Raw genomic sequence first — 23,625 nt, 5'->3', positions numbered from 1 at the left:
TTTCAATTAATTCTCGCCAATCCAGCCAAGTACTCACGTCTTTTTCTTTTTCTGAGTGATGCAACATTCAATATGTGCAACTGAATCTGCTGCTAAGATGACCACTGCGGATAAGTTATGATCATGGTTGTAACCATTTTGCCGATCATAGTGTTAACTGTTAGATTTACAGTTTAAATGGTTAACGCAGGTAAATTTCCCTGGTACTAGTGCAGGTGCTTTTGTCCAACTTTGACTGAACTGAACAACTCTGACTAGCAATGCCTATTTCTCAGACCACACAGACCACGGAGCCGGTTTTCATTGAGGTTCAGCGTACCCTCTTGAATGAACTGAGAGCGTCGCCTGTCAACCTGTCCTCGACGTCGTCGGAGACAGACCCCTCGGCAGTTGAGCAGCTTGAGGCCAAGCTCCGCCAAGTGAGCAAGAGGGTGGAGGCTCTGGAGGCTCACTTGGACAGGGGCGCCGAACTAGTCACCAATGATGTCCTTGAGGAAAGTGAGCAGACAATCAAGGTAAGATTTTCACTTGTTTTATTTGTTTTTGTTGCGGAGCATCCTTTAGCCTTACTCGAAGGAGCTGCAGGAAATGTTTGCGAAGCGTCAAATTATGAAAGTGCCAATGCAAGTGGCTTTTAATTAATGGTCAAATGAATAGGAATTTGTATTTCAATGCATTTAAGAGGGAACCCTTGGGTGAGAGGAGGGGGGGGAGGGGGGGCGGAAGGAAGGAGAGTGATATAGGACTAACCTCATCCCTGCTTTATATTGCAGATTAGTTTAGCATCAGTTGCCCTGGAGCTGAAGTGCAAAGTTTTTGAGTAAACGGAAATATGTCTGCTTTCTAGTTGAATAGCTATTCTCAGGTGGATGATAATGACCAACTATAATTGCTTCCTTGACTGAATGATCCTTAGTTAACATTTTGTGGTAATGAAGCCGTGACATGGATTTTACAGATTTTTAGGCTGAGGCATGAGTAATGACTTTGATTCTGTGCAGTGGTATTGTGTAGAAGTGATCTTTTGACACCTTCCACTTTGTAGAGTAAATGAAATGTGAATGGGACAATTCAAACCAAGTTACTGCCTGTAACATCAGGTGTATTAGCTGAAAGTGTAGAAAAATAAATATCTTTCATTACCACTTTTGATGGTTAACCATTGCACTCTCAAAGTTGTATAAAGTCAGGACTCAAGCGTTTACTCTCCTTGAGCTAAAGCGTAATGCAATTGTGTGATTTTGAGTTATTTTTTTTATCCTTAATTTATTCTTTATTGTAGACCTCAAGGAAAAGCACTTGTAAACATGCCTTATGGCAGTTTGATATTCCTCATAAAATTTTCTAAATTTCTTTTTGAGAAAATAAATAAGCAGCCCCCCTTTGCGTTCTTTCTAACCGTATATTATTTATTCTATTATAGCTAACATTAAACTGTCTAAATTCTACACTGACTTCTCATTTTAACAGGGTACATGTTGTAATGTTAATCATAATAGGTTACATGGAGGTATTTTTAATTGACACAAATTTAATGAAGTGCTCTGTGAAAACGTCATGTGTAGCGCCCTTGCTGTTATGCTGCCTTGACAGAAAGGTATTAAGTGCAAAATATGGTGAAGCTGGCTTGCCTAGACAGACGAAATTCCTGCACATTTATTGAGCTAAAAGCTTTAGGTTATGTAAAATGACATTGTTAGGTTGAAGGATGCTGTCAAAAAAGGACAAGCTAACATGAACAGCTGTGTAGGTGCTGCTTTTGTGTCCGTTGTCTTCCTTGTGCCTATTGTGAATAATGATTCGTCACCGAATAGACCATCATGCTGTCATTCTGCTGGACATTTTACGTGTGATTTCATGGCATTGAATTCGATGCACCTAGCAATGGAACTTGTTCACATGACAGTCCGAGAAACTGTTGTTGTAAGTTATTCGCAGGAATTTTATGTTGAAGGTGCACAAATATTGTAAGGGGTGGAGAGTATTTAAAGGAATGACAAATGCAAAGCACGATATCTAGTAAAGAAACGAGGAACAAAGCCTGTAACTTCACAGTGGAAGGCCAAACTGTTTCAGGGAATCTCCTAAGGTGGAAAAAATAAGGAAAATATTCCCAGTAAAGTTGAATTTTTAGGTTTAGAGAGGAGTGGAATTGTATTGACAGTAGATCCTCTAAGAATTTTGATATTTTGCTTGCTTACACTTTTCCGCAAGTACCATTGGTTAGACTGTGCCTGTCGGGGCACTGTGTGAATCTGGGTGTCTCTGGGGCTGCTGCTGGTTTCCCTCTGCAGAAGCTCTCCTCGGAAATCGAGCACCTTGGTCTGGCAGTCGACCAGGTGTCAACAGATGTGGACAGGGCCGCACCACGCCTGGGCCCTGTGCCCACTGCCCTGGAGCGGCTGCGGTCGGAGGCAGAGGCCCTGGATTCCAAGTGGAACGTGGTGAAGAGGGGAGCCGAGCAGCGCCGCTCCCACTACCAGGACCTGGTGGTTCGCTGGAAGCTCCTTCAGCAGCAGACAGATGCCACCGTGGTGCAGATGGTCCTGCTGCTGAGAAACCTCGAACATGCGCGCACGGTCCAGAGCCGCCAAAAGGTGGGCAGTTATGGTTGCCTTGTGATGTAACGTAAGATGAAATAAAATTCATTTATTTAAAATGTAAGTGACTCAAAGGAAATCAAATTGTGTCAATTGCTTGTTACTGTGTGCAAGAACAGCCCTCACAGCTGCTCTGGGGCATTTAAGGTAATGGCATGCGTCATGTAAAATACAGTAAGTACATACAGTTCGCGGAACTGTTAAGCACTTTTAAAAGATGCCCAGTGTAAGCAACCTGCGGTGTACAGACAAAAAGGAGAGTCTGCTGCAAAAAGTAAGCACGCAGCAGTCATTGCGAGTATAATGTCAGGGACCTTAAGAACATGACAACGATGTGGAAAGCTGCAAAAGTGGTGCAGAGTTCAAGTTTCCCTGATGTGCAGCTGGTATGAGTAATAGTTAAGAAAAATGTTGTCATTTAAGTTTGGAGCTCATCGGTTAGAGTACAGAGAGTATCCTACGTTTTTGTAGCTGTTTCCTTGGACAGAAATCTTCTCACTGCTGCTTTGCACTGGAGGTGGAGTGTTTTTGATCAGAAGCAGTCAAATCAAGTGAAATAGGTGCTTACACGCAAAGGCATAGCTCAAAACAGCAGAGTCAAATCTCGTTAATTAAGGGACAGGAAAAAATGTTCAAATGATCCAAAGTTTAGTATTATTAAATGCCCCTAATGAGATTTCCAAAAACTGCATCACAGCAGTTTAATTTAATGAATGTCAGGGATATGGTTGTGGTGCATGTTCAGAAATGGCCCTGTCACATTTTGGGGATACCTAATTGCATGGCAATGGTTCAGCATATTAAAATGTCTGAGGAAGCACATGGATACAAGAGAGTAATACGTGTAGGCATTAGAACAGTGTGACACCATTCCAAAATAAATCTAAAATGCCAGGAATGCGTAAAGCAGTGTCCGAAAGATCACAGCTCTTTGATGTGCACACCCCAATGCCAGTAACTGGTTGGCATGAATCTACTGGATTATATCTTGGCAAAGGGAGACTTCTGACCGTCGCCATGCCTGCCGTAGCACGCATGCATGAAGTGTGCGGGCATCACTGTTATATGCGATGCAGGTTTGGAGAGGTCTATTTGGACGATTGCTGATTTCATGAGTCGTATCTTGACGTGTCGACTGCATTCACTAGCTGCGATTGCTTCTCCTCATGACTGTTCGCACTTTATCATTGTTATACTATACGCGGTTTAGCCGAACTTTGGCGTAACATGTCACTAACCAATAATTAGGTAGAATTTGCAAGTTGTTATATCAAGGTTATCAAGAGCAGCACTTTCATTAAGTGGAGGTTAGGTACATGCAGGTTTAATTGTAGTAATAATTTATATATAAGCTGCTCAGTCGCTCAACATACGAAGGAACAATTACATACTAATAGTGATAATAATATAATAATAATGATTATAATAATAACCTCTCCCCAATGGCGTGAATCTGCAGGCCGCCCTGGAGCAGGCAGCCCGTGTGGGCCAGGAGGTGTCTTCCCTGCAGCAGCAGGCGCGTTCCTTGGAACAAGAGCGTGGGGTGCCATCAGCCGCCACCCAAGCCCTGTTGCAGAGACTGCTCCAGCTCTGGAATCAGGCCCAGGGCCAAATCGCGGTGCTCCACTCTCCCGAGCCGTCATGTCGGGTGGCTGACAGCACGCAGACTGAGCAGCCTCTGGCCGTCATCGTTGACTCAGGGGCAGTCACCTGCATTCCCGACTACGTGGCCAAAGTGGCCAAGGTGCGGGAGGCTTTGCTCGCTGTGGGCAGACAGGCACACGCTCCGGAACTCTGCGGCAAGGACTTTGAGGAATTCGAGAAGCAGGAGGGTATTCTCAAGGTGAGAATTGCTAGGGAGACTCAGCTTGTGGGTTGCTGAGGGGTGGTGAATGAAGGGTGTTATGGCTGGTCTTGTGCACTGCATTTCAGCAGATTTAATGTCAGTCTGTTCGCTTCCACCTTGGTGGTTTGAAATAGGGCTCTTATCATTTCCTATATGCAAGGTAGGACTTGACTGTTCTGTGCAGTCACTGTAATACCAGCCCTTGATACTAGTGATTTCAGGGTTCAGATGGCCTGCCAATGACTGACAAAGTTGAGGGAGCGCTGTGTTTCTTATACTGCACAGATTTAGATTTGCCTTGCATCTGCCTGCATGAAATACATTGTGGCATAAATGGGCTTTTAATAGCCTTGTGCGCAGCATCTGGAAAAAAAAATAGAGGGGGGGGGGGGGGGGAAGATGTGGTTTTATTCTGTAAACCCGGACGAAGTGAAAGCTTCGTTAGGCTCGGTTACATTTCTTGCCACCCCTCATCACCACCATCACGACTATTATCTTTATCAACTAAATGCACTATCAATGTCATCACTACTGCCATCAGTATCATTATCACTAACTGCATCATCATCATCATCATCATCATCATCACTGCCATCACTGGGTACATCATCATTGTGATCGCTTCTATCATCGTTATGCTATATAAGAAGAGTTACGATCTGTTTCTCACGAACTTGGCATGGATTAGAAGTTTGCGTGCTTGGCTAAGAACAATCCGCCTTTTGCGCGAGTTTTCTGCGCATGCGCGAAGCCCCAGCGGCGACTGATGAAAACACATTGAGAGGCGTCGACGGCGCTTCTCGTCGCCGCACTCATAGCCAACGCACGGGGGCTGGAGGCGCGGTACGTTCACAGCCTCGGTAAAACGATGCCAACCACCTGTGCCGCTTACGGCTGCCACTCTCGAGGCGTGCCGGGATGCAAGACGCGTTTTGTTAGGTTTCCTTCGGCGAGCCACAACCTGCAACGGCGTGAAGCTTGGATTAGGGCAACCAAGCGTCAAGACGTGAATGGGCGACCTTGGCAGCCGACTGCGTGCTCTCGACTGTGCGAAAAACACTTCGTTACAGGTATGTATGCATCTAAAGGAAATGTGCATGATGAAAAGTATCTACCGGAGTTTGCACCAAGCCTGTAACCCACCAGTGATAGCCGCATTGAGCACTTGTTCGGCGCGTCTGATGGCGATGTATTTTGTCGTTTATTTTTTTTATGTGCGAAGGGGCCGGGTAGTGCAGATATCACAGGTGGCTGTGTGCTCTAGACCATAATATTTAGCATGTTTTATCGCGACTGCCGTCTGACTAAAAAGAAAAAATTGGACGTTTGTTGTGATGCACCGCCGTTCGCGAGCCGAGTGGTTGAGCTGGTCATGAGGCTCGCGAACGGCAGTGCATTAAAACGCCGTATTTTTTTTTCTTGTTAGTGAGGTGGCAGTCACGATAAAACATGCTAAATATTACGGCCTAGCGCACACAGCCGCCTGTGATATCTAAGCTACCTAGCCCTTTCGCACATAAAGATAAGAAGGGACAAAATACATCGCCTTCAGGCCCCGGTGCAACTGAAGCAATCACGCACCAAAGAAATCCTCATTGCAGCTATCACTGGTGCGCTACAGCCTGGGTGAAAACTCCAGTAGGTACTTTTCATTATGCCTATTTCGCTTAGATGCATACATACCTGTAGTATCTGTGTTTTTGCCGCTCGGAGCATATGACGCACTTGACACTTGCACGACGCACAGTATTTTTTTTTTAATTAAAGGCTTGCCTTCGTGCACGCCAAAGCATCCGGATTTTGTTCCTTTGGTGTACGAATTATCAGATGCACTTCGTTAGGGAGCTTGATAATTGTCGTCTTCGTCCAACCGTTTGCAACGTCAAGGAAACCGCCCGGCACAATAAATGAGTCTCCTGGAGGGTTCATGCTCGTTCACTTGCAGAGTGGATCGCTCTGGACGTAGAACAGGGTTGGTTCCTGACCGAGATGCGCATCAGATATGTAGGAGATTCACATGTGTCACGAAGTTGTTGATTCCGCAGAAATCGCGGCGGAGGCAGAAATGAATGTTGGAGATCCTTTCACAACAGAACGACCATTCTCTGCGCACCGAGAACCTTTTCACCACTGCGACCACATCCGTTCTGACTCCTGAGGCCAGAAACCGGCTACAGCTCTGAATCATCCATTGCCAGAAAAATGCAGCGCGTTTCCTGCAGGTGTGCATTCCGGCCGGGACAATGCCCTTTTCACGGGGTGTGTATATGTGACTCTCTGCCGATCTTCGTGGATGAAATCCTATAGCTGCACGGTTTGTATATGACGCGAGGAGGAAGCGACGCCCATTGCACCATGCCGGCGCCGCGGTGACCGCATTGTGCTCGGTAACTCAAGACACCCCGCTCATATGCGCCGCTCAAAGTCACAGGAGATGATTCCACCTAGCTCTGCAGCATCAACAAACCCCTGGCTGCTTTGCCCTTTGAGATCCCCCTCTCTCTCTCTGCCCCCACGCTCTCCTGTCTGCCGAAAACCTGCACGCTGAGAGCGTCTCATTCTGTCACGTCGAACACGGCCCGCGCTACACGCTCTTACAATACGAAGATAGTATATGCGTACGTGCGTTATGAGTGGATTGTGAAAACGCTCTACCTTCCCCCATACTGCATGAACATGATATGCTGCAATCACTGTCACTACTTTCCGCTACGAGGCCAAAAAAGGGGGGAAGCTTTCGCTTTCTACCAGCGTTGGCGTGGCCATTTCGTATGGTGCGCTCTCGCGTCGTCTGCTACACTGCCGCTCAATGTGTTTCCCGCCCGCTCCCGCATGATGGCGCCACATCCTCGCGCAAAAGGCGGATTGGAGGGATAGTGGTTCAATTCCTAGGGGCGACAAATGTCAGCATAGTTTTTGCTTATAGCCACACTTCCAATCAAAGGTCAAAGGTGGTGCGACACCGTATGGGTGGTGCATGGTCTTTGCTTATAGCCACACTTCGTCCTTTGGCTCACTGAAGGTCAAACCTGAGCCGTCGCTGACCTTGGCCCGAGGTGCAGTAGTGAAACTTTCGCTTTAAAACTTTCACTTGCACCCACCGTGCAAGTACAATCACAAAACTTCACGATGGAATAACTATTGGGAGTTTGATGTCATATTTGGTGACATAGACAAAAATACTGTGTGATCCACACCAACAGAGAGTTTTCAAAGGGCAGAATTTTAACTTTTAAACATGTATGGTCTGCAGGCTTCATACTGGAAATGATGGTACGAATTAGGCTCATAAATAGCACTAAGTACAGGCATTGGACTTTCCTTATAGGACGAGGAGAATCCTTATCCCTGCAATGTCATGTTTGGATCTTCGGGGTTCTGTAAGCTGGATGTGCTGCACTGTCGCTGTGGTGCAACCTATGGGGTCAAAGGCCTTTGACCTAGGGTGTATGCATGCTGCGCTGGCAACCTGATTGATTACGAGCAGTCTTTGCTACTTTATGCGGCTTACATTATAATCTTTCAGGTGCGATCGCTCACTAAGGTCTCGATTCCTACTATCTTTCTCATTTTACGCCAGTCTGTGAAAGAAGCCCTGGACACACTCAAGCCCACCGTGGACTCTGTGAAGCAGGAGCAGGAGTCCATTATGCAGAAAGCAAATGACAAGGATGCTCTAGAAGTTTCCCGTGCCGTGGAAAAGATGATTGAAGATTGGACCAACCTGAAGCAGGTGTACGCAGACCGCCACAGGTGAGTTCTGGGTACAACTTACTGCACCATCACTGCCTCAGTGGCAACATTGAACGACTCCAAAAACACATGGACCTGCTACTCTGACAACCTTAATTCCTTCACCCTCCCATCCTGTGATGCCAGTCTCTTCCCATTGCATCTTGTGCCTACCCGTCTCCTGCATTTACTGCCACAACTCTATAGAAAGGGCACTGGTATCTTCCTGTGATACTATTTTCAGATAGGCTTATTGTAGTGGCTGTCCTCACCACTGCACACTTCTGATAGTATGCAGCCTATTGCATTGCTTCTGCCAGCTTAAGCACATCAATAAAGTAACTACAGTCAAAACCAGATATGTCAAACAGTGAGGGGATTGCAAAATATAGAGATAATTTTATGTATAAAAATTGCTATACATACCTTATCAATTCGTGTGTAACCCGCTTCTGAATATAATCCGCACCCCTAACTCCGCGGAAAAAAAAGAAAAGTTCTCGCTCATAACCAGCATGTCTATCTGTAAAAAAAAAATGAGCACTAGAAAGATACAACTGCACACTCAGTGATCATTTTATTTTCGCAACATTTATTCAAACGACCGCCACAACGTCACTGTTTATCCAATTCTCAATCGTTGCCGCTTTCACTGCTACCATCCGAGGCTTCATCGCCACTCTCAAGGACGTAATCATCCTCGGAACCATCCAAGCTGTTAATGATGGCACATTTTTTACAGTTCTTATGCACCAAGTTGGCCGGTATCGCTTTCCACACGTCTGCGATCCACTGGCAGAGGACTTCGCATGCATCCCATCGGCGTGAGGGCGTGAAGGCCGTCGGCCATTCACTAGGCATATAGCCGCTTCACGTGTGCCTTGAACGGCTTGTTCAGGCACGTGTCAAGTGGCTGTAGCATGGACTTAAGACAGCAAATCGCTGCGCACCTTCCGAAGTCCGATGACATATCGTTGAAAGCTCAACAATTTTTCCTCGTAAGCATCAGGAAGCCACTGGCACATTGTTGTTCGCCGTGTCGCATCGAAAATCCATTTCGTGTTATAAAGCGCTGCAGCCATCCACAGCTTGCATGAAACTTGCGTGGAATGTTCATTTCCCGGGCCAGCTTCAGGGCTTCCATTCGAGCCATATCTGTCGAAACAGTGTGACTACGACTCCTATCCTCCTCAATGAACTTGGCAAGCTGCATCTCGAGGGGGGGGTACAAACCAGTTTTCGGACCACGAAACTCTCGCCTGTCCCGGTTCATTGTATCAAGGCTCTCTTTTTTCTTCATCCAGTCGCGAATGCACGATTCGTCGACGTCATAATATGCTGCAGCTCTGTTGCCGATTTCTTTGGCAGTGGCTATAATCTTTAGCTTCTCTTTCGCTGTGAAAGACTGCTGCCGAGTTGCACTCATGACGCCAAAACAAAGCAGGCCAACAGTGCAAACTGTATTGACTGGGTGCTGAAGCAGCACCTGACAAAAGGCCCAACGACCACTGTCTGAACAAAGTGTGACTAATGGCGTGGAGAATAAACAGAATATCCCATGGATGTGGATTTGGCCATGCCTTTTGTTGGCTTCTTATCGGCTTGCCAAGCGTCAATGACGATTAGGATGGCGGACTACATGGGGAGCCCGTGCATTGTCGTGTAGCCACTGCATTTTTTCAAATTTTAGTGCAGGTTATACGCGAGTAAATACAGTAATCTTGTCTGCAGCCCTGAGCCAATAATACATTGCACCTGCTCTAGTGGTGTAACTCTCGCAGCTGCGTCTTACACAGCGGCATGTTGGCAGCACACTGGTCCATTTTCATTGCTGGAGGCGTAACCAGCTTTGTATCGAAGCTTTGTGCTTTGGAACCATAGCCACTGTCTGTCATATAATGTCTAATCTGGTTGCCAGTACACTATAAATAGAACAGTTGCTTATTAAACTTTAAATTAGGGCACATTTGTTTTTCCTTGCTTTCCTAATGCCTTCAGCAGTGAAGCTTCCCATGCGAGGCTTGCCAGCAGGTCTTTATTAGCTTGATTTGGTTTCACTGTATGACAGTGACTTGGCATGGAAAAAACAAACACAGCACACCGAAGGCCACCTTGAAGCTTGCTCAGCGTTCACGTTGCTGCACGGTTTTACGGGGCTAGCGGTGCTAGCAGGTCCCCAGGATGATGCATCCAAACCACCTTAGTATTTGAAAAGGGATCAACGAGTGCTGTTAGCTGAAGGGCCATTCGCAGGGGTGCAGTGTGGCATTCGTTACATTGAATGACTGGCTGAATGTGAGTGCAGTGTACTGTGCGACTTTCCTATGCTTTTGCCAAGCATTTTCAAGGGGATAGTCTGTCTGTTTAATATAGCCAATAATATGAAATATCCAGATTCTGTATATCTGGGTTTGACTGTATAAATGTTTGTTTGGCAGAGGTTTTCAACTTTTGCATGAAAAAAGAAAAAGATACAAGTTCTTCCTTTTATTCACTCATTTGTGCATACTGTCTTGGCTTTTATACGAGAGCATTTTGTTGCGTCATGTAATGCTGTGCTTTTAGGAATAGCAAAATTATGAGCATGTGTCATATCTGCAACAGTTATGTTGTGACTTCCTGTCTAAATATATTTGAGTTCAAGGTTGTGTCGCTTATAAAATTAATTTTTATTTTTTTATGCGTCAAAAGCTACTACAAAAGTTTCAGGCTCACAATTCATGCTCGCGTAGAAAACCCGATTGTTCTTTTGCAGGTTGCCCCAGTATGAAAGGCGTTAAAAGAAGCATAATTTTATGTGACAAGAACAGTTTTTCCCGTTCTCTGATTTAGTTTTTTTCTTTCTTGTACACGCAGTATCTTAAAGTTGTTAACAGCATTAGTTAGGGGAATAACTAGAGGAATCATCTTCACAAGCTTTTATTATTGCGTTTCAGTCGGTGGCTGAAGACACGAGAATTCTGGCAGCAGTTCGATTCAAGTATTCGAGGCCTCAGCCTTTGGATGGAAGAAATTGAGACAATTCTTGTGCAGTGCCACCTTCCTAATGGGGACCTTGATGTTGAACTGTCGCAGAAACATCAAGAGGTGAGCTCATTTTACTTAACTCAGTTGTTTGAAGTGATAGCTTAAAAGGCTTGTTGGAGTGGAAACCTGCTGTCCACTGTTGTCACATTGTGATGTCACGTACTGTGTGATTAGCACATAAAAAAAGGATTTGTGTCCACGTTGGTGCAGACAGATTAGCTTTGGTGACTGTTGCTTTATACATGTGGACACATGTATGTTCAAGCTGAAATTCGGACTTGTGGATACTTTGCTGACAAAAAAAAGAAAAGAAAGAAAGAAGGAACTTGAAAGCGAAGCATTATCTCGCAAGCATGCAGCAAATTATAAACTGGTAGGAAGTATAAACCAATCACTTAAGTTATTATTGGTGTGCATTAAATTAGATAAATAAAATGTCTAATGCTGTTGCATTGTCAACGGGTAATGACGATTACTTTAACCACAAGTTTCTTTCTTGGCAAAACTGTTTGGTTAGCGGCTAGATCACATTCGCTTGCTAATGTGTCCTAACTCACAATTTTTCATCAAAGGGTCCCATTTATATTCTATTGTGCTAGCCCCGTACTGTGACCTGAAGTGTGGTTTCTAATTTTGTACTCATAAATAGTCTGCTGCTGACTTTTTTTTTGTTAAACAATCCTTTTAACATCTGCAGGTAACTACAGCAGAGCCTTGCTGGGATATTTCCAGAGTTTAGAGTTCATATGCTCAAAATCGTGAGCATTAAAAATGTTCAAGATAGTGTTGCACTGATTTTATTACGATATTTCCAGAGTTTAGAGTTCATATGCTCAAAATCGTGAGCATTAAAAATGTTCAAGATAGTGTTGCACTGATTTTATTACGATAATACCAGAAGCCTCATCAGGCAAAAATATTCGGTCTTGATCATAAAAGTCAGTCATTGGAGGCATCAATAGCGTGTAATGCTATCACATTGCCAACGCACGATGACATTTTTATTTTATTGCTAATAAACTATTGCTTCTGCTAGTCAGGTGGCATGAAGAGTAATTGTTTGCATCACTTGTAAAACATGCCTTGCTTTTCTTCTGTTGTCGCAGTCTATGGAGAAACAGGTCACTGAAAAAATGCCCCACTTTGAGGATGTAAAGATCATGACTAAGAAGATTATGGAGCAGTGCTCGGCTGCAGATGGCGTGCTGCTGCAGCAGAAGTTGGACACCCTGACCCGCCGGTGGAAGTCCATCATTTCCGAACTTCAGTCAAGAAGAGAGAGGTGGGTAGATTCTGTACTATAATGCTAATGCTACTTTTGCTAATTTTTCTTTTGGATTTGTTTGGCCCTTTGTGTTTATGTCAGTGTTTGTCCAGCTGGTTAAAGCATGCATTTACCGCAGAGAACGATGGACTCAAACATGGAACGTCTTTTCTCCCTTCTACTTGGTTCACACTTGTGGCACCAAGACTGAAAAGTGAACTCTATGATCAGTTTGGAAGTGAATGCCTGTGTAACCTGTCCTCAGAGATCTGTTAAAAAAAGAAAAAAGGAAGAAGAATAAAAGAAATTAATGTTGCCGTTGCTGCCGTGGTTTGCTTGTGAAAGCAGCCTATGGTGGTGCCATCTGTATTTAACTTTAGCGCCCTTTCTAATTTATAAGAGCCCTTTTTTTAGTGACAGTAGTTTCTATGACATCAGGGACCTATTAAAGCAGCCCAACTTCGTCTTGTCCTCAGTGCCCCTTTAGCAGGTTCCTACAGGTTAAAATCCACCTCGATAAGCTGCCCCGTCTAGTAGCGTGCCTAGTGAATTACCTGGAATGAAACGCGGTTTCTTTTTTCCTTTTCGTGCAATAATTTAGGCTGGCAGTTGACAACTCTCGCTCGGAGCAAGTGAAGGAGGACTTGCTGGAGCTGAAGCCCTGGTTAATGGAGGTTGAGCGCTTGCTGTCGTACACCCCAAATGAAGAGGATGGCATTGAAAGCACAAAAGAGAGGCTTGAACAGCTGAAGGTAAGCAGAGCACCCAAGAGCTTTCAAGAGCTGCAAAAGTGACATGGTGCCTTCAAGAATTGACTGCTAGAACTGGAACTGTTAGAAAAATGAAGGTGGAGCAAAAGATCTTGTATAAAAAAGTTTCAAAGCAATTTACTGAACTAAAGTGATGAAGAAATTGCCTTTATTATACGTATAAAAGCGCAGTGCCTGAAGCTGTAATTCACGGAATAGCATTAAAATGGCTGATTGCGGGTCAGCAGGTCTTTCAGTAGCTGTAATCAGGCTGGTGGTGGTGATTATTGTTTGTGGTGTTGCATAACTGGTAGCGGTTAATTTTGAAAGGGTTTCGCCCCACCTATTCCTCTGACATTGTGCACTTCTCTTGCAGAAATGTGAGGAGGAAATAGGAGCCAAGAGATCAAACCTTTTGTCTGTCATCCTGGGTGGGTCCTTAGTCCGCCCTGCTGAAGTCGAGAGCCTTGAAGCTCGCTTTCAGAAGGTGAGTGTCATTATAATCTTTTTTTTTTTTTCTAAATGCACTTTCATCAGGCGGGATGCTGCCTAGATGTGGTAGCTGTGGTTGTTTAGCATGTCTAGTGGCCTGGATGGTTTGTGGTCTCTATGTACTCTCTTAAGGACAGAGTAGTGCCAACTTTTCTAGCCTTTGGGCTGTTGGTGAAGATGGCTTGGGGAGTGGGAGATGCATTCTTTTCTTTCCTCGGTACCTTCTTAAGAACTTGCCACATAGGAATGGTGTTGGAGGCATGGGAAGGGGGGTCATGCCAACGGCTAAATAACCTCACAAGGTACTGTAAGAAGTTTAAAAATTATCTTTTTTGTCAGCATCTCATATAATGTTAACAATGGCAAAAAGGAAAGAAGCAATTGGTGAGTTGATTTGAAGGAAATGCATAAGTTTAGACTTTCGTTCCCCTTTGCACAACATATCATGCACATTTTCTTATATGCACGTTTTTTCCACACTCAGTCTTCTTTTTATCTCTTTACACTTGCATGCTTCTACTTCTTTTCCCCTCGAGAGCAGGATTCCTCATCTGTCACTGTGCGCTGTCCAAAAGCATTGCTGTTTGAATCATTTGACTTGTTGCATGTCTTCGTCACCTTTTCAAATCGCTCATTGAAAATTCTTTCATAAACCATTCACAAGCACCGCACAGTGCTGTTTGGCACACAACCATTTTAGCAAAAGTGTGGCACCCTGTGTGCATGCTCCACTCAGATACAGTCGAACCTTACTATAATGAGCACAGATATAGCGAATTATCGGATAAAATGAACTAAAATCGAAGTCTGGTTGGTTTATGGTTTATTTTTATGGGAGTTCTTTATGTGTAACGAAAGAAAAAATTTAAAATTTGACGCTAGATTAGTTATAAGGAATGTTTTTTTTGCATTAAAATTTCAGAAAAGCATAAAGGAGCCGAAAAGGACACCAAAAACACAATTTTTCAATCAATTGAATCGGCCTCCGCAGAAGTGTGTTTAAATCGCCCGCGCGTTCGCATGCCGCGTCATTTAGAAGCGGCAATAAAAACTGCCACTAACGGCTTATCGCCTTTGAGATCACACCTCCACGCGTGAGGATCTTGGAGGTCATAAACTGCCATGGCGGGACTCAGAGGAGGAGGAGGAGGAGAAAACTTTACTGAGGAGAAATTGGTGTGTTTTTTCTTCGTGAGACATTCTCCTCAAGCCGTCCCAGGGGTGGTTGTCGCTCGATAGCGCTTGACGACCTCTTTGGCCCAGGCCGTGATGGCGTGTTGCCGGCCTGGATCAGAGCTAAGCAATGCGGCCTCCCACTGTTCCGAATCGGTAATCTGCAGGCCCTCCGGCGGTTTTATGGTTTCACATTTAAACATGATGGTTAACATGATGGTTAACATTTAAATGTGATGATTAAAGGTTCCGATATTTTAGATGAGCATTCCAAGCCAATTTTGTTCGTCCCCTCCACTACCGCATCTGCTGCTTGCTGCAGCGTGTCTTCAATTATGCTGGCGTGACCCTTGGTTGTCCCTAGAGTAATATCATTGGCATAGAAAGAGTGTTGTAGATCTGGAATTTGCTCTAATTAGCGTGCCATTTTTATTAAAGTGATTAAAGAAAAATGGGGACAGTACTGAGCCTTGTGGTGTGCCCCTGCCTCCTAGTGGGAACTTGTTAGAATGACTAGATCCTAATTGAATTTCTGCGGTCCTACCTGTTAAGAAGGCATTGATGTAATTATACATCCTGACGCCCACCTGCAGCTCAGGTAGGCCACCTGTGATAGCTTTGTGGGTCACATTATTAAAAGCTTTTGTGAGGCCGAGAGATAACATGGCTCTTATCCTGTTATTCGTCTCAGGTGCCAAGGTTTCATGCTTAATCCTTAACATAGTGTCCTGTGTAGACAAAAGGGGTCTGAATCCCAACATAGTGTGAGGGTACAGATCCCACTCGTCCATGTATGACAGAAGCCTTTCCAAGGCTACGTGTTCGAATAATTTACATAGGAACGAGGTGAGGGTGATCAGTCTCAGATTTTCTATTGAAAGTTTTTTTCCTGGTTTCGGAATAAATGTTACCTTGGCTGCTTCCACGTTTCGGGTAATGATCCGTTATTCCAACATTCGTTGGCGAAGTTGGTAAGTTGGGAGATAGGGTTTTGATCTAGGTTTCTCAGCATACTATTTGTGGTCCCATCTGCGCCGGATGCCGAGGGTGTGCAGATATAATGAATTGCTGCTTGGACTTCTGCCTCCGTTATGTCGTAGTCGATGTGAGGGTTCGGATTACCTTTATATTCCGGTAGGGGTTTTTTGTCACGAAGAGATGTTAAAATAATGAGTCTTAAGAGCATTAATGATTTCCTCATTCGTGAGGTCATTAACGTGAAGGATTCATTGGATTTCCTGCTGAATTCAGGATCGAGAAGATGTCGCAGTAAATTCCACGCATCTCGCGTGCCCATGTTGCCATTAAAGTTGTCGCATATATTTGATGCCACTGTTGTTAAGCCAATTGGGAGGCTTGACTTTAAATTTCCTTGTTTAGGTTGGCTATTTTGACCCTAAGTCTTTTGTTGTGTTTTTGCATAGCCCATCTTTTTTCCATACTGTGCCTCGCTTCCCACATGTGGACTAAGCGATTGTCAATGTTCCTGGCTTAGAGCTCATTTTCTATTTCTGTTGTGACTGTACCTACGTCCTTTAGAAGATTAGATTCGAGCGGTGCCACTGAAGTGGGTTTAAACCAACCGCGCGTTCGCTTGCCGCATCGTCTAGCAGCGGCGACAAAAACTAGCACGAACGGCCCATGGCCTCCGAGATTACACCTCTATGCGCGGTGATCTCGGAGGTCATGAACGGCTATGGCCGGACTCGAGCGTCATTGCTGCCGCCGCTGCTCGAGTCCGGCCAAGCAACGGCTGACAGGCATGTGACTGGCATATCATCACCATTGCGTCGACATGGCGTGAGCCGCTGCCCCGCCTTTGCCACTGCGACCGACCCGTACGCGTGTGCTACACTCCCCGAGTTCCTTGGCTCTGTCGCGCAAATTGTGCATGGAGGCAACATCCCTTAGTATTTATTTTTGCTCTCCAACACAGAACGAAAAGCAAGATTTCATGCTTATACCCAGTTTTTAATTTTTAAAAAATTGTGTGTTCTCGCACCTTTGGGTTGTCCATATTAGTGTGCATTTTGTTTCATTTTATTAGCCAACTTATTTACAGGAATTTGGGCGCGCACTTTTATAACGAATATCGGATATAACAAACAATTTTTGCGCCCGGTACTACTTCATTATAATGAGGTTCGACTGTATCTCCGCTCTTTCTCTAGGCTCGCTTTACTCCTCACACTCCATCTTTCATGGTGGTCACCCAGCAGGTAAACAACCCTTAGGTTGCGCATTCCTCCGCCAACGCCAGAGCCTCCTCTGTCTACGGTAACCACCTTCTTCATTCTTCCCATGACAGCCACCTTCCGGCCTCTTCCCCCACTCACCCCTACAAGGGGAGAGGGAAATTTGTCCTTCCACTTTCCCACCTGTCAAATATGGCAGGTGACAGATAGCAGGTGGAGACTTGGGAGGACACCCAACGCAGGACAGTTTTTCCCAACTGAGGAGTCTAATGCGAGCGCATTAATTTCAGATGTCCCCAAGCCGGTTTTTGTTTGACCTAAACAGCTGATGAGCCACGCATTGAGCTTCTTGTTGGAATGATGAGGCTCTTCTGGCTTTATTCAATAGCATGGGCTCTTGTTCTTTGCCTTTCTAACTCTTCGGGGATAATGGAATAACAGGAGTGTGACCACATGCTTCGATGAGGTCTGGTCGCATGCAGGACAAAAGATGGGAGGATTTTGTAAGTGCTTTACGCAGCAAAATAAGGTTCGAAAACAATGTGGAGTAGTCTGAGAGGGCATATAGTCACAGAAGTCACATGGTATCATTACAGCTGTGTATATGCTTTTGTAGACGGGAAATGTTCTTTCATGCATATTAAGACGCATGAATGTCCATTTTTCGGCTTAATGAAAATCAGGAAATCACAAGAGAGGACCCCTTTTCATCGTGTCAAATCCTTTGGCCCGTCTCTCGCACTTGCTATTTGGGAGTGTAACACGAAAAATGTGTAATCTATGTGAGCTTGCTTTTGATGGGCACAAGTTTCGTAACTTTTTAGGCCAGCACCACACTCCCGCAGTCACGCAAGACGCTGGAATCCTACATCCCTCAGCTTACTGAGTTCGAAGAGGAAATTGCAGCTGAACAGCAGAGGCTGAGTGAAACCCGAAGGGATGTGGAGAGGCTGTTTGCTGCCAAGCTTCTGGGAGATCCACCTCCAGAAGTGAAGGTGAGGAGGAGGGCATTCAAAACTCGTACATGATGCAGGGATGCACGAAGGAATCTTCACAGACACGTAGCGCTTCTTTATGCATGCTGTCACCCTTTTATGTGCTTTTTGATATGATGGTTAGGAAGGGATATACGTGCACAAGACTGCTTATTAGTAGAAAATGTAATTTCATTTTACTGCTTTTGGTTTGGCTGAAGAGCTTGTTAACACCAAGAGAACTTATTAAAATTACTGCAAGCTTTGTTGAAAATTTAATTTGATTTTGTTCAAAGAAAATGTGTACAAAAATGAGCTCTTCAGTGAAGGAGCCACCGAAGTGTAAGGAATTGTGTCGATTTTGGTTTTCTCTTACCACCAGGTAGCTGAAGATACCCTTCTGAGGCATGGCAACTCGATCCAAGAGATTGGGACGAAGGCCAAGGAAGTGGAGAAGCTGCTTCCGCTGCTCCCATCTTCAACGAGCAAGCTTAACCATCTCAAAGAATCATGGGATGCTATTCAGCAGATTGTCTCCAGGATAGGACCTCCACTCTCGTTGGTCATAGGTGGGTCTCAGGCTTTCAATCTCTCAGTTTCTGTTTACTTTACAAGTGCATACCGTATTTACTCGCGTAATGAACCCACCTTTTTTCCAGATAAGTTGACATAAATTTGGGGGGAGGGTTCATTACGCGGGGAAAAAAAATTTAGATATTTTTTAGGTCGAAATTTCATGTCACAATGAAGATAGGAAAATCGCAATCCCAACCTTACCTTTATAGTAAAAACACGTACGCGATGAATGGGAATTAAAAATTCATTTTTATTTTCATGCTGCTGGCTGCTTATGGTCTGTCTCACTCGGGCTCGCTATCTGAATCCACGCTTCAACTGGTCCGCTATCTGAATCCACGTCTGGTCCGCGTTCCCGATTTGCGACAGCAGGAACTTTTTGTCCTCACGGATCCGAATGACAAAGCGGTGGAAATCACGCACTTTGTCCCCAAAGTCTGCCGGCAGCCGCTGGCATAACGTAGTACGCCTTCTGAGGCACAACCCGTTCCGGCGCATGAAACGAGTCGTCCAACCACTGCTCGCCTTAAATTCACTCGCGGCAATGCCGTGACTTCTTGCAGTGGCCCGCGCGTGATTCTGTATCAGCTCGTGGGATACGGCACATCCTTCGTTGCGGAGCCTCTTCACATAGCTCAGAACTTCTTCCTCGACGCGAGGAAACTTGCCCTGCTTCGGCCCGCGAAAGGCACGGCGATCTTTCTTCGTCGCTCTGAGTTCCTCTTGTTGATTCCTCCAGTAGCGCACACGCACGGGGTCTACACTAAAATGCCGTCCAGCCGCGCGATTGCCATGCTCCAAAGCATGCTCCACGACTTTGAGCTTAAAACCGGCCGTGTAGCTAGCGCAACGCCCCATCGCACAACGCGCAGAAAATGCACAGCACGCACGAAATAATGCAAAGGTCGTAGCGAAGCACTTAAACAGCAACAAAATAGGACTGGCGAAATGGCGACCGACGCTGTCCAAGTGCGTTGTCTTTACTTCGTTCTGCCGCCGCCGCGCATGCATGGCGCTATAAGCAGAGGTTTGCTTTGCATTTAATAGATGGCACTCGGCAACCTGCATCATCATCATCATTGTAAAAAAAAAATCTAGAGAAGTTTGACAAATTGGTTCGAGAAATACAAAGAAAATAGCCGAGCGTGGTGGAAACTGCCGTCACCCCATTTCAAAGAGGACGCCCCAGTAAAGCCCTTTGCGCATCCACCAACGAATCATGCAAGGTCAATGAACGATCAACGAAAGCGTGCAGTCGACGCCCGCGTCACCCGCGTTCGCGTCGCCGGTGTTCAGCATCGTTGGCTTCAAATGATGTTTATTTTATCACTGCGCGATCAGACAATTTTATGATCGTCGACAGTCGACAGCGCCGGCCAATTGAGCCGAGATAACGCGAACATGCTGAACACCGACCCTGCGGGCGGGTGCGCGTTATTTACGCGACGTAAAAAAAAAATTCAATTTTCGACGACAAAAGTGGGGGGTGGGTTCATTACGCGAGTGGGTTCATTACGCGAGTAAATACGGTAATACTGGAGCCGAATTTCAATTGTAGCATCAGCTGTCAACTTTAATGCCTTGTACCCTTGGTTTGATGCACCTTGCATAGCACTTGGGGGGCCAGTAACAATGTGTCAGTATTCTCTTAGACTTTTTTTTCTTGTAGTTTATGTTTTTATTGAGAAACACTGTAACAGCATCATTTTGTTCAGTGTTGGACTCCTGATTTCTAATATTGCTCTATATCTGCCTCTACAGGCTAGGTTCTTCACCTTTGTTGGGAGAGACTAAGTAGTCAAACCTCGATATAACGAACACGCATATAACGAATTATTGAATATAGCGAACTCTTTCGAAATATTTTTGTCAAACACGTGTATTTTTAACTTCCCATAGCGAACGTGGTTCGGCATAAAACGGAGTTTACGAACTTCACGACGCCAGGCACTACCTCACTTTAATAGCAGGAGGCAGGCTTCGTTGCACTACATTGTATTATGCGGCGCAGCAAACGTTCAGGATTACCTCGCAGGCGCTGACAGCGCCACAGATGCCACGACGACATTGGGAGTTGACAGCCGAAGAAATCTATGGCCTCCGAGATTACCCCCGCGCGCCTGTTTGTGCGCACGGAGTTGATCTCGGAGGCCATAAGAAATTGTTTGCATCGCACAATCGCCGACAGCGCTGCTTTAGCAGCGGCGGCAGCGGCACGATCGAGTGTTGTTTTTTGCCTTTTTAAATGGAGGAAGGAAACAACTTGCTCTTTTGGTTTTTGTGCCATTCGCGCTTTTGGTTTTAGTGTTAGCAGCGGCGTGGCTGTCGTAGCGTTCGGTGGAGGCTGCGTCGGTCGTCGTGTCGAGTGTGGTGCGCGGGTGTGCGTAGTGCTGTGATGGCGGTGAACGTGAAAAAAAGAGCAGAACTGACGTTAAAGACCAAGCTCAAGATAAAGGCAGTTTACAAGAGGAGACTGATTGACACTCTTCTCGTGAAGCTTCTTATGAAGCAGGACTTGATGATCGACTTGCTGGGAGCATTAAAGCGGCATGGAACAGCGTGAAAGGCGCAACGATTGCCAACTGCTTTCGGCACGCAGCTTTTGTTCCAGCAGAGGCCCGCGCATCAAGTGACGATGGGGACGAAGCAGAAGCAGAGCTCCGCGAGCTTCTGACATGAGGTGACATGCCCGCAACAATGACTGTAGAGGACTTTGTAGGCGGCGACGACATCGCGGCGACCACGGCTGTACTGACGGACGCTGAAATCGCTGTGGACGTTTCTGAACATCCCGCAGACGAAGCTCAGGCTGACCGTGCAAGCGATGAGAACATTCCGACTTCACAAGAAGCGCTTGCTGCATTGGATTTACTGCGCCGCCACTACAGTGCTATTGAGAGCAGTGGGTTTGCCCTTGTTGAGCGTTTGCAAACTGTGGAACAGGGCGTGATACGGAACGCGATCAACATAAAAAAATCAGGCCGCGATAACGCAGTTCTTTGCGCGTAAATAAACGGACGTGACCCAAGAAGGCACCCTCCGAGTTGCTGTGCCTTCTCTGATTGAATTTTGCTGCTCTTGCATGGATCTTCTACGAAATTTTATATTACGGATTATGGATAGAGCGAACTATTTTCCGATTTTTTAACTGTTCGTTATAACGAGGTTTCACTGTACAAGTATTTGGGTGTCATGCTTACTAATACTTTATCATGGAATTTAAATATAGATAATATCTGCTCTTCCGCATTATGTAAACTATACTTTTTAAGACATAAGCTTAAAAATTTTCCCTCGAGCGTAAAACTACTTGCTTTCCACTCACTAATTAGACCGAAACCTGAATATGTATGCGCTGTTTGGAACCTGTTTACTAATCACAATATCACCTGTCTAGAAAAGGTACAAAGAAAAGCTGTGAGGTTTATTTACTTTAAATTTTCTCCGTATGACTCACCCTCTGAAATAATGCAGGTTAATGGTATTCAACGTCTTGAACAACGAAGAAAAAATTTACACTTGCAATTTCTTTCCTCGCTTTGGAATCGAGATCTAACTGTTAACCCTTCACCATATCTATCGCTTTTATCATTATGGCATATGCGCCACGATCATCCTAACTCACTGATGCCGTATTTCGCACCAACAGATTTATTCAAGTTTTCGTTTTTTCCTCGCACTGTAACCGACTGAAATGATTCTTTACTGCCTTTGGCCACATTTTGGTGTTTATTACCTTCGTTATTATTGTTTTGTTGCCATGTAACCCACCCTGCTTGGACCTAAGCAAGGTTTGCAGTATTTGATAAAGAAAGAAAGAAAATGCAAATTTGAAACAAAGCACGAATTTTTTTTTTTGCATACTTGCTGTTTGGTTGGCAAAGAGGGAAGACATGCTAGGATTCTAATTTATTATTATTACTTTTTTTTTGATGAAAGCACCAACAGTCTATGCATTAGGTTTGGCAGTTGAGCGTGTACTTAATTTCCATGGCTGCAAAGTAGGAAGGAACAGTTGTCGAAAATGCAAACGTTTCACAGATTGCACAAAGTAAGAGCTCATTAATTTGATGCCTGTAATTTGGAAATTTGGATAATTGAAACTGCCATCATGGTTGTGGCCATTGCTGATGTAATTCCATGAGGTTTGATTCGAAAGGGCTCCTGACAGGAGGCCACATTCAGGTATGGCCGATTTGGCAAGATTTTTGAGGTAGCCCAACTCAAAATGGGAACTCCGTGCTGCAGAGTCACTTATGTATTTCTGACGTGTGTATGACGGCAGGCTTGAGGACAAACAAATGGCCCCACCTTCAAGAATAGTCCAGTCGTACAGCTTCGGCTTCAATTTTCTGCGCTTCGGGCCTACCCCTTTGGACTCCGATTGGCGAGCCGCTAGTGTTTGCTCTCTGTCTCTCCCCCAACCATCTCTTTCCCTCACTCTCTCGATGCTGCTGAAGCCATTTTCTTTTCTTTTGTCCACGTGTTTCATTCCTTCAGTGTTCTAAAGCTGTCATTTTGTTCCTTGTTTGTGTGTTGGAATCCCCTAATGTATGATGTTGCTATTTATGATAGGGGCATTGGCATAGCTGGACTGCATTGTATTGTGAAAGATGAAGGAAGGTCTTATGATTTTGAAGCAGCTCTGCTTCTATGCTCCTGACAGCTGAATGAAACATTAGTGAAAACATGGAAACTCTCGTTGCCGCGCTATTCTCATCTTGAGGTCGGGCAACTGTTGCCCCATCTTTCACCAAATACATTTGCCTTGAAGAAAACAGATGTTGAAGGACTATAGACATCTAATTTTTGGGTTCATGTTTTATATTTTGTAATGATTCCTAAGACGTCATGTACACGGATCATCACATCATATCCACCTATGACTGCTGAATAATTTATAATCAAATTTATTTTCTCATCTGTTTTGGTTTCAACAGCCGAGCGATGGCTGTGACGTCAAAGTCAAATCTTGGTCACGTGAGGGATGTGTCGTT

General features: G+C 45.0%; 1 protein-coding gene across 6 annotated transcripts in view; it reads left to right on the top strand.

Annotated features, from left to right (window-relative positions):
• Positions 1-23,625, top strand: part of Dys (Dystrophin) — a 517,227-nt gene that overhangs the window by 182,680 nt on the left and 310,922 nt on the right. For all 6 annotated transcript variants that reach the window (XM_084587908.1, XM_084587892.1, XM_084587901.1 and 3 more), the window contains 10 exons: positions 276-515; positions 2,295-2,597; positions 4,060-4,443; positions 8,027-8,199; positions 11,115-11,265; positions 12,312-12,487; positions 13,071-13,221; positions 13,595-13,705; positions 17,903-18,073; positions 18,435-18,621. In XM_084587908.1, the coding sequence (XP_084444034.1) occupies positions 276-515; positions 2,295-2,597; positions 4,060-4,443; positions 8,027-8,199; positions 11,115-11,265; positions 12,312-12,487; positions 13,071-13,221; positions 13,595-13,705; positions 17,903-18,073; positions 18,435-18,621 (2,047 nt within the window). The remainder of the gene's footprint in view (positions 1-275; positions 516-2,294; positions 2,598-4,059; positions 4,444-8,026; positions 8,200-11,114; positions 11,266-12,311; positions 12,488-13,070; positions 13,222-13,594; positions 13,706-17,902; positions 18,074-18,434; positions 18,622-23,625) is intronic.

Source organism: Amblyomma maculatum, chromosome 1, assembly GCF_055883805.1.
Source record: "Amblyomma maculatum isolate TAMU_Amacu chromosome 1, ASM5588380v1, whole genome shotgun sequence".
Taxonomy (NCBI): Eukaryota; Metazoa; Arthropoda; class Arachnida; order Ixodida; family Ixodidae; genus Amblyomma; species Amblyomma maculatum.
The sequence above is the reverse complement of the archived record's forward strand: the minus strand, read 5'-3'. Positions and strand labels throughout refer to the sequence as shown.